Raw genomic sequence first — 11,258 nt, 5'->3', positions numbered from 1 at the left:
CATCGGACCCATCGGACCCAAAAATAGGATTTTTGCAACACATGCATCAGATCCCATCGGGGTCCCCATCGGACCCCATCGGGCCATCGTCTTCCCCAAACTGCGATTTCTCCATATCGCAGATCTGAACATAAATCGAACCCTAAATCTAACAAAACTCATGGTGCACACATAAACACATGCATTATACATTATAACCCTAAAATCAATACCTATCAATACTCCAAATCATATATTACACACAAAAAAAAGGGGGCGGCGTTGGTGGGGGTGGCGGTGTAGGCGATAGGCGGTGAGAAGTGCTCGGTTTCGATTTGGGAGGGGGTCGGCATTGTAGGCGGTGGTGAGGGGTTGGCGTTGTGGGCGGTGGTGAGGGGGGTTGGGGTTCGGTTGAGAGAGAGAGAGAGAGAGAGAGAGAGAGAGAGAGAGAGAGAGAGAGAGAGAGAGAGAGAGAGAGAGAGAGAGAGAGAGAGAGAGAGAGAGAGAGAGAGAGAGAGAGAGAGAGAGAGAGAGAGAGTTGAAGTTGAGTTATGAGAGAGGTATTTTTGGGTTTTAAATAAAGTGGTCATAGGTTTTTAATTTTGATATGTATTAGTTTAGGGATAAAATATTAAGGTATTTTATGCATATTTTTTCAAATTTCTCGTATAATGTATATCTAAAGGGAAATTTGATTTTTTATGCTTACATTTGGTTAAAATTTTTTTTCTAAACAAATAATAACTAATATTTGTAAAATATGACAATTTTTATGATATTCCTAAAATACCCCCATTTACATCACCCCATTTACACCATCGGACCACCCATCGGGCTACCCATCGGACCATCCATCGGGCCACCCTATCGGGTCACCATCGGACCACCCATCGGGCCACCTATCGGACCCATCGGACCACCCATCGGACTACCATCGGACCAAATCTGCTACCAATTTTTTTTTTTATGTTTTTGTACATACAAAAGTAGCATCAGGTGACCATCGGACCACCATCGGACTACCATCGGACCCCATCGGACTACTATTTCTTTTTTTTTTTTTATGTTTTTGCACTAAAAAAAAGTATGGAAAATTTGAGAGGGGTATTTTTGGATTTTAGATAAAGTGGTCATATATTTTCAATGATGATATGTATTAGTTTAGAAATAAAATATTAAGTATATGTAAGTATAGAAAATCAAATTTCTCTATCTAAATAAGATTTGTCCTCTGAATATTATTACTTTCAAATTATATTTTCAAAATTGTTTCACTTATTAAAAATTCTCTCGAACTACTCCTGCTATTGAATTATGTCTTTCTTCTCTGTTTCAATCTTACGTGATTAACAAAAAATTGAGTTGACGCTGTAAATGTTATTGTGATATTATCACGTTAACGTCACGTGTATAAATAAAATAAAATATTATTTTTTAAATTAAATAATTTAAAAATTATTAAAGTCAATAATTAAAAATAACAACCAATAAAATTTTTTAATTGAATTATAGAACGTTACATAGCATGCCACTTTAGCACCAACAAATCCTATATAAGAAATTTGTTAAGTATGTAAAACTAAAATGACCAAATAAGTTGAATTCAAAAAAAAAAAAAAATGACCAAATAAGCATAATTCAATAACAATAAGAAATATTTAAAGTAGATTAGATTTTATCTAAATGAAAAGAATAATGGCCCGATTTGTATTGTGTATATAACAATATATACTAGACAATTAAATTTAAAAATTCTCCATTCACAAAAAAAAATCTAAAAAATTTTCGAGCCTTTCATAAATTTTGAATAAATTTATAGAGTATGATTTCTGGTTAAAAAATCTAAAATTATATATAAAAAAAAATATGTTTGGAAAACTTTTTTTAATGATTTGAGAGTGGTAATAATAGTTTATTCTATAAAATATTAATGTAATGAAAATGATAAATAAATTTAAAATAAAAATATATATACTACCTAACCATCATTTTCAATTTTTTAATTTGAGGGGTTAGAGACAAACATTAACCTTCCTATAATCTGAATATCTTTTTTTCTTTTTTTAAAACTCTTAATAATATTGTTTTTTTTTTTTGAAGATCTTAATAATGTTTCTTTATAGTAACATATCTGCAAATTCTTTTTGTTTTTATTTTATTTATTTAATTTGTGTAATGGAGATAGAAAAATGAAAACTGTTGGTCCCAAATCCAATCAATGGCAACCCCCTCCCTACTTCTATAAAGTTATAACTACTCTTCTCTTCTCTTCCCCACCTCATCTTCTTCTCCAACGCTCTAAAGTCACCATTTTTATTTGTTTATCTATTTATTCTTGTCTTTTTAATGGAGAGATTACCGGTTGAGCTTCATCTCAAGATTTTCTGTTTCTTGGACCATCAGAATCTTGCCACTGCTCATCAAGGTCAGTAATTTTCTTCTTTTTATTTGATACTGTTGTTCTTTAATATGGATCTGAATTGGGTTTTGTAATTTGATGTAAATTATGCAAATCTCGTTGACTCTAAATTTTGGGTTTTTTTTTTTCTAATGAAAAAGAAAGGAAATGAAATTATGGGGCTTGCTTTGCAATTCTGATTTTGGATGGAATTGTGGGTTTGATTCTACTTTGGCGTCAATATATTAGTAAATTTTCATTGTTATTTGTATATATTAATTGGGATCAAATTAATAGAGGGTAAGAATGAGCATATGTATTTGTCTAATTTTGACCAATTTATGCTATGATTACACAAACTAATCTATTCATTGGCTTAAAGTCATAACAAGTTTGTTGAAATGGAGATTTGTTTTAACCAAAGTATGCAGGAAATGGAAGGTGTTAGCCTCAGACAACTATGTTTGGTCAAGCTTATTCAAGGAGAGATGGGGAGGAGATCGTGCTGCATCTTTTGTTCTTGGGGATTCAAGATCATGGAAAAAGAAGTATGAGGTCGAAGACCGTCGTGACCGCGTTGGAATGTAAGTTGGAATCTTTCTTTGTCCCTATTTCCTTTGTTTTACAATGACATCAACTTGGATATAGGTAGGCATAGTTTTGAGGGAAATTGTGTTGTTAGCATTGTTGTTGTGTTGAACTTGTTTAGATGATTGTTCCAATATCCGATTAGAAGGCTAAGTTCGGGTATCTAAATCATGTTTGAAACTAGGATCCCCGCCTAACTTTACAATATTTGGAGACGAAGAAACTATAGCGATTGCTATGTATGTAGGTACCGAGGAGGGACTCAAAACTCAAACTTGTGGGAGCAAACCACATGCCTGACCATTTGAGCTACTCCTCTTGGGTGTTATAGTGTCAAATTCATGTTTAGCAAAATTTCTTTTCATGAACACTAATAGTATAGATATAGCTCTTCTGTGTGGTGAAAGATTTTGGCCGTTTGAGCTTTTGTCTCTCTTTTGGGTGTGATTTTGCAAATGATGTATTTTAATTTGTATGCCAAGTAACAAAGTACAGATCTTGGTAGTGATACTTAGAAATACAATAGTTATAACTCTCATCCGATCTTGATCGGATATTATGCTTAGTGTTCTTGTCATGAAAATATAGGAATAGGAATGGGAATGGGAATGGGAATGAGAATAGGAATGAAATGGAATAAAATTTAAAATGGATAAAAAAAATTGATAAAAAAATAATTAAATTTTTTTTCTTGTTACATTGGAATGGTCATTCCTTCCTTTTTAAAATGGAATAGCCATTCCACCAAAATGGTGGAAAGAGCATTCCATTAGAATGCTATTCCAATACTTTAAATGTAACCAAACAAAGGAATGGAATGAAAATTATTTCCTTTCCATTCCATTCCATTTTATTACCTCCAACCAAACGCCACCTAATAGTATGCTAAGATCTATAACAAGATTCATATATAGCTTCTGTGTGGTGAAATTTTTGGGTCTTTTTAGCTTTTTATGGATGGGAATTTGAAATCCCTTTTTCAAATGCTGTGTTTGAACTTAGTATGCCAAGTAATTAAATGCTATCTTTCAAAAAAAAAAAAAAGTAATTAAATGCTAATCTTGTTAGTAATACTCAGAAGTGTCATAGTTAATAACAAAGAAGACAATGTTTGATGGGATGAAAGTATTATATTTTACTAGGAGGGTGAAGATAATCAGAGAAGGCGAGGATTATTATCTTGTTCGCCAAGGCGAGATCCAACGCTATTTGGGTTCAAGAAAGTCTTCGAGTTTGAAAAGAAGATCGAGTGCAAACAGTGACCTGAGCGAATTACAATCCTGCCGTGGGATTTTGGACAAAATTATTTTCTTTATTGGGGACCTAGAAGTTGCTTCAACTGACAACAAACGTGGACGAGCGATTTGAAATAGTCTTGATGGCTGTAAAAGCCACAAAGGTTCATAATTTATTGATGCATTCAACTATGTATTATGATTTGTTGTAACCCATGAAAACTGATTGGTATAGTATGTCATTGTAGTATGTATGAGTATATATATTTCAAAAGTAATAAAGAAATTCATTAACATTGTTCATTCTCTTCAACCATTTTAGATTTGAAACTTGAGAGATTTTATAAACAGCAAACTACACCGATTATATATATATATGATGGAGCAAATAAACCCAAGAAAAATGCTCAGCCCTACAAGGACAGACACAACAGACTGATCGAAATAGGACTAGACAGATCATGCTCTATAGATAGTTGCACAACAAAGTAGAAGACATTTAATAGATCTTACACAGAACGCCAACTTCAATGGGTGTTGTCCATATAGTTGAGAGGTAATAAAGAGATTTAAAATGGACACCGTTCCCCCTTTATATTTGTAATTAAAAAAATTGTGATAGCTAATACAATAAAAATGGGGTCAAGTCGGACAAATTGGGCAACTATTTTAGTTGTTCCCATTGGAGATGCCCTAAGGCTAACTCCAATGCAGTTTGGATTGTTGTGACCCATCAGATGGTGTCAGAAGGTAAGCTACGGGTAGAATGTTGTTATGCATTGGAGAACTTTAAATGGACAACTAGAGATGTTTGTCATGAGCAATTATAGTATCTGTCTTTTTTTTAGAAAAATAATAAAAGTTGAAAACTAACATAAATATTATATTTTGGTGTATTTTTAAAGTTGTTTGCATTGGAGTATTTTTTTTTGTAAAAAGTGACCGAAAATGATGTAGATGATAGAGAAAATAAAATATTATATTTTAGAGTGTTGTAAAGTTTTATAATAACTTTTAGCATTGCTTGCATTGGAGATGCTCTAAAGTATTTGGAGTGGGCATCGGTGCCCTTTAATATTTTTAAATAAAAAAAAAAAACAAAATATAGTTAGTTAAATGTATGAATTGGAACTAATGGGACAACTATTTTTGTTGAGCTCATTGGAAATACCCGTTAGAGTGATGATGTTCCAAACCGTCTCGACACAACTATCATGGTGCAAACTAAACTAAATGGCAAATCCCACAAAAACGGCCAAAGCCCATGGACAGTGTGACAAAGCACTTATCACAACAACAACAAAAAAAAAAATTCGAGACAAGCAAAACACAACACAACTAAGGATCGTAAAAGGCCAACTAAAGCAACACATCCGAAGCCTAATCCATCACCACCAAAATTTGCCTCCACAAAGCCACACGCACCACCCGAGCCGCCACAATAGAACCCCATCACCAACAACAAAGTGGCTCTTCTTCCCTGGCAACCCTTCCACCTGATAAAACCAACAGAACCTTTTCGAGCCCCAAGTCCAAACCGCCTCCAGACCAATGAAGCAAGAGAACAAAACCAATACTCTCTCGGCCAAGGCAAAGGCTAGCAGCAGCTGCCCGACTGAGAGAATAGACTGATGTATTTCAATAACAATTCCTTTTTACTTACTTTTGTTTTACAGTAAAAACTAGCAAGACTAATATGGTTAAAACTACATTTTGCCTTCAATTTGTAACAAGGTTCAAAAGATTTTGGAGCCATTTATCATGTAAAGAAAATTAAAAATAAAAAGCTAATCCAAAAATGCTTTAGGTTTAGAATATCACCATTGGTGTAGTTTTCACTTACATCATATCTGATTAAGAATAAATGATATTGTAGAAAAAGAATAATATTGGCATTGGCATACATGGGTAGAAATTTCAACTTTCTTTCTCAACAGTAAATCCTGAAAATTGCAAATTAATGCACTACACCACTAATTCACAGCCAAAAATTAAAACAATTACAAAATACTTCTTCTTCCTAACTCATACTTCCATTTTCCTTTTCGTTGGGCAGACCACTATTTGAATATAACTCCTTTTTGTCTTCTTCACTATCAAATTGAATATACCTTTCAACTAACACCAACTGCAATTCACAGTATAACATTTTTGAATTGAATTAGGTAGATGGCTAGCGGCCGTTACCGCCATTACGCCATCATCTTGAAAATGAATCCGGTGGTCTGTCTTTTCTAATCTCTCAATTAGATGTTTAATGGATCTGATTCGGTGTCCCTTTCCTTCATTGCTTCCCAATCTTCAGTTTCTGTAATCGGATATTGTAAAAAAACCATAAGCACCACAACAGAAAAATACCATTCCGAGTAAGAAAGACCGAATTTTGAACTTACTTGGCTTTTCGGCGATCAAGAAGAGCCTCCTCTGCAAGAAGCATGCTACTAAAAGGAAAATTGAGCACATACCGAACATAAATGTGATTGGGAATGCACTCACCTTCAGTTGCCAAAAACAAAAATAGAATTAGTCAATGTGAGTTATTTTTCAAGCAAGAGATTTATGTAAAGAGTATTATGATGTAACATACGTTGTATAGTACAATGCAGACGAAGATATTGAGAGGGATTCTGAAGAAGTTCATGATGGTGCTTCTAGCCTCCTCGGGAATGTATTGGGACCTCATCTTCATAATAGATGGCCAGAAAATTCCACAGCAAGCTTCGAAGGTAGTGAAGCCAAGAAGCAGGATGCATCCTCCAAATGAGATGCCTCCTCCTCTCTCCGTGGAAGGAGGTACAAAGAACTGTTCTATCAAATAACCGATATTTGAGAATACCATAAGACAAAAAGAGAGTGAAGAAGGGATTGAAAGTCTTGGAACGGTGACTTACACTGATCAAAATGGGGAGCATAAGTGATGCTGAAGCAACGGCAAAAACAATCTGCATGTAGCTCTCGACCCTGAGAGATTGGCGAGCCATCAACCTAGAAGCAAGGGAGCTTCCCAACATGGAAGCCAACATGAAAGTTGCAAAGATGAATCCGTGAGGAATGTCCTCATCGTTTGGACTTAGGGCAGGAGTCCAGAGAAACACAAATGTATACATTGAACCCTCAAACAGAGACTGAATTGCCCCGAGCAATGCAATTTTTTCATCTGAATCACAGAGAAGTAACTAAATGAGAAGGAAAATTCATCAAAGTAGAAGACACTGTAAAGAGAATAGTTTCTATCACTCTCTCCCTTTTAGTTTCAGATTGGTTTTGCTTTCAATTTTATGTGAAAAAACTAAACAAGGAAAGGCTTAAAGTAAAGTCTACCAGAAGCAATGGCCACAGCAGCACCCCTGAATTGGGTAAGCAAGTCCTTGCTCTCAGAAGGATCCCCATAGTTCTCTGACCAAGAAGATAATATAACCGCCATACCGATAGCAAGAAAGCACGAAGCAGCATCAAACGGTGCAACAGGTCCAAGAGATAATGAGTCAACAAGTAGATTCCCAAGCAAACCAGCCACAATAGCAACAAGGCCATTGCCAAGAAATATTGCCTTTGAGAATGTTATTGACAACCATTGTTGTTCAAATCCTCTCTGCAGATAATGTAGGAGAACAGTGAGCAAAGTACAAAAGGTTTATAAATCAGATGCAAAAGAGAATGGAAGAGAAAAGCAACACGTTTCCCACAGATGAAACTACAAACAAACTAGTAATCAATTCCTCTTTTTACACCTACATTTTGCAAATTCGGACAGTTATGCAAGCACTTAAATCAGTTTATTAACACAGGATCAATCTACAATATTACCAATCTAACAATAAACACACCAATGTGTCAACCTGAAAAGATAAAAACCACATAAAATTGTAACAAAACAAATTTGCACATCAAACGGGTAGTAATCCTACAAATTAATAAACATGAAATGCAACAGGCCCTTCAAAGTGACAAAGTAAACTTCGTTGTTCTTGATCCATTCCATCACAAACAATCAATGTAAACATTCAACGTGATTACAACCACAAAATAAAATACATAGACAGGACAAATGCCCCTTACCTTGTTGTGTTCTGCAACGAGCCAGGACTCAAATGAGGAAAACAGCAGAGAAGTGGCAATACCTCCCAAAACACGGCCAACCATCAAAACTCTGTACTGAGGAGAATGCTTGGTAATACAGCTCAGTATGTAAGTAATACAGTAAGTCACACATGCTCTCTTACGACCCCTGAATTTGAAGCACGTAGGACATCAGAAAACATCTTCATAACATCATATACAAATTTATTGAACAAAACTTTGAAAGAATACTTACTGTTTGTCAGCTAGAGAACCAACAATTGTTCCGAACAGCATAGAGGAGCCAAAACCAGCAATAAAGAGCTGTCCAATCTCACCTTTACCAAATCCATACGTACTGTAAAGGTAGTAAACATAAGGACCTTGCAACCAATCTCCCGCTGTTCATGAATTAATCGGTCAGTAATCAGAATTTTAACATTCTTTTTTCTTAAATATAAAACCATAGTTAAAAGTAAAACAAGAATTTTCCTTGTAAACAACATCCAGAAAGGTTCAAACAAATTCATCAAGAAATTTCTTAAACTTTGTACATTAGAAATCAAATATATATGCCCTTAGAATAAAAAAGATTATCGAAAAAGCTAAGAATCTAATTAAGCTGAATAAACAATTAATTTAACATAAAGCAAATAACATGCCTACCAACCCTAGTAGTGATAAAGAACGTAACCATTAATTTAAACTAATTTGAGAGAAAGCAAAGATAAACACACAGCACCAGATCAATATATAATCACATAATTTCAAAGCTGAAATGAACGAACAACAATATATACCTCTCTCACATAAACACTCACAAACTTCTAAGCTTAAACACAAACACACACCATATATAAACATGTCCTAATATTGCTATAATCGATCAAAGAAACGACAATAATAAGTTTCAACACAGATCTGAAGAATGTGTCATCACAATTTCTTTAAATTACTCAGATCAGATCGAATTTCAAGAAATTGAAACATAAAAAAGCAACACATTCACGAAAATCAAACGAGATCTAGCGTAAATCAGATCTAAGAAGAAAAAGTGAGATGTTATATATTATTACCCATCATGAGCGAGTATACGAGAAGATAATTGTTCTTGAAGGAATTGAAAGCCGGTGATGTAGTGATTCGATCTTTGTTGTTCTTGCTCAACTCCATTGCGGCCACAACAAGGCCAAAGAATCCGAAAACCAGGTAGTAAAATATCTCCATTTTCGAAGCTCAAACCAAGAAAAATATCAGAGAAAGAAAGAGAAATGAAATTAAGCTCAGTTGCAGAAATGTGTGACGTATATTTATACTGAGAGCAGAGTAGGAAGAAGATGAGTGGGTTTTTATTCTCTGTTACGCAACCTCACCTACACTCTCTTTCTTACTCCCATTAAGCATGGTCTTTGTCTTTGACTTTTGTGTCTTGACCACTACGTGTCGGAATTTCGAGAGTATTATAGATTTAGATGAACTCGACCGCAGAGGATATAATCCCGTAGGACGCGGCTTTAAAATGGGACCGTTTTTGTTAAATCGAAGGGGGCTGATCTGACACGTGGCGAGTTTTCGAGCGTCGATTTTGTAAGAGGTGTTTTGAGGGTGTCGGTGGTTTAGATCTCCTGCAGTGGAATAAGGTGGGTGTGTGGGTCCCACTTAACGGAATTTGTCCCATGCCGTCCGATCCATTTATATATATGATTATTACTATTAATGAAATATTTCTTAATTTGTGTAGAAATTAATTCTAGTGTAATAAAGTTAATAATTTTTTAGCAAAAAAAATATATGTAGTTGTTATTTTAGTAATAATTTAATTGGACACTATTTTGAATTTTGTCTAAATAATATAAAAAACAAAAATAAATAAAAATAGTAGATGATTTGTATGTATGGAGTGTGATATTCCACTTACCGACATAATTTCATGGTTTTATTGATTTTTTATTTGACTTAAAAATGCCTATTTTGAGATTTATTTGTCAAAGATCCAAATCAAGTGAAGCTATTTAAAAAAAAAAAAATTAATTTAATGCGAACCAATGGGAATAATAAAAAGCTTAAAAAAAAAGTGAAGTGGGTTGTATTGTAGGGTCTCAGATTGACTTTGTGTATTAGAACATTAGGCTAGTAGAACTTCTTTGGACTAAAAGGTTAATCTCTTTGTTTAGATTTAATGTAATTTTTATTATATATCGACAATGTTTTGATTTATTGAGATTCATTGAGTTTTGTTGAATTATTAGTAAAACAAGATCAATTATGTAGTGCATTGGTAAGGAAAGGATCTTTCCTAAGCATATTCTTTTTAGAGTGTTAAAAAAAATTCACTTTAAATCTATATTTCAAGTAAGAATTAAAAAAAATATATAATTGTTACTAATATATTATTAGGGGTTAGGGGTTAGAGGAACACTTTCTATCAAACTTTTATACTATCTACATTTTTTTTTTTTTTTTGAAACAAACGTTTAAATATTGGGAGTGTAAGTCGAACCACTACCCTCCTTGTCCTTAGTATCAAAGGAATGCCTTCTTGTCCTTAAATTAAGAACAAGTTTATTTTTGAGCATCCAAAGCACCCGGTGCTTGGGTAACCAACGCCCAAGTTGACTATTTATTAATTTGGACGCCTTCTAAGTATCAGATCGACGATCCGACTTCTATATTTTCTTTGTCTTCATCAAAAACTGGAAATAGGTATTTTCGGGGAAGAAACAACACTTTCTAAGTGCCAGAAGCAAGGCCCAGCGCCCAGGTGAACATTTTGACAGTGTAGGCGAATTTCGATAATGTTTTTCGAGAACTCTTCCGAGCATCTACTCCGTTTTTAGAAAAAATTAAGATTCAACTATTTTTGAGGACCAAACGAAACTTTTGAAGGGCCATAACTGGGACTCAACGCCCAGGTTGATAGCTGGCACGGGGCCCAGCACCTAAGTTGACATATTGCCAACCTGGGCTGTTTCTAATCAAGTTCTCGAAAAAGTGTTCCG

The 11,258-nt window shown here is 34.3% G+C and overlaps 2 protein-coding genes across 3 annotated transcripts; one reads left to right on the top strand and one right to left on the bottom strand.

Moving 5' to 3' along the window:
* The first annotated feature begins 2,034 nt into the window (after window positions 1-2,034).
* LOC115717288 (uncharacterized) lies at window positions 2,035-4,503 on the top strand. Its single transcript, XM_030646257.2, has 3 exons — window positions 2,035-2,404; window positions 2,802-2,961; window positions 4,108-4,503. Exons 1-3 carry the CDS (start codon window positions 2,326-2,328, stop codon window positions 4,331-4,333), a joined length of 465 nt encoding a protein of 154 aa, XP_030502117.2. The 5' UTR covers window positions 2,035-2,325; the 3' UTR covers window positions 4,334-4,503.
* A 1,485-nt stretch (window positions 4,504-5,988) lies between these two features.
* LOC115716009 (uncharacterized) lies at window positions 5,989-9,625 on the bottom strand. Of its 2 annotated transcripts, XM_030644698.2 has the most exons (8): window positions 9,336-9,625; window positions 8,516-8,660; window positions 8,260-8,428; window positions 7,522-7,792; window positions 7,092-7,357; window positions 6,788-7,003; window positions 6,594-6,696; window positions 5,989-6,508 (listed from the first exon to the last, which is right to left on the bottom strand). In XM_030644698.2, exons 1-8 carry the CDS (start codon window positions 9,484-9,486, stop codon window positions 6,447-6,449), a joined length of 1,383 nt encoding a protein of 460 aa, XP_030500558.2. In that variant the 5' UTR covers window positions 9,487-9,625; the 3' UTR covers window positions 5,989-6,446. The 2 variants fall into 2 exon arrangements, with proteins under 2 accessions (XP_030500558.2, XP_060963633.1); XM_061107650.1 differs by having other exon boundaries at window positions 5,989-6,696; window positions 9,336-9,619.
* Window positions 9,626-11,258: the final 1,633 nt, after the last annotated feature.

The sequence above is a fragment of the Cannabis sativa genome, unplaced genomic scaffold (genome assembly GCF_029168945.1).
Source record: "Cannabis sativa cultivar Pink pepper isolate KNU-18-1 unplaced genomic scaffold, ASM2916894v1 Contig2, whole genome shotgun sequence".
Taxonomy (NCBI): Eukaryota; Viridiplantae; Streptophyta; class Magnoliopsida; order Rosales; family Cannabaceae; genus Cannabis; species Cannabis sativa.
This window is presented reverse-complemented; position numbering and strand designations above follow the sequence as displayed.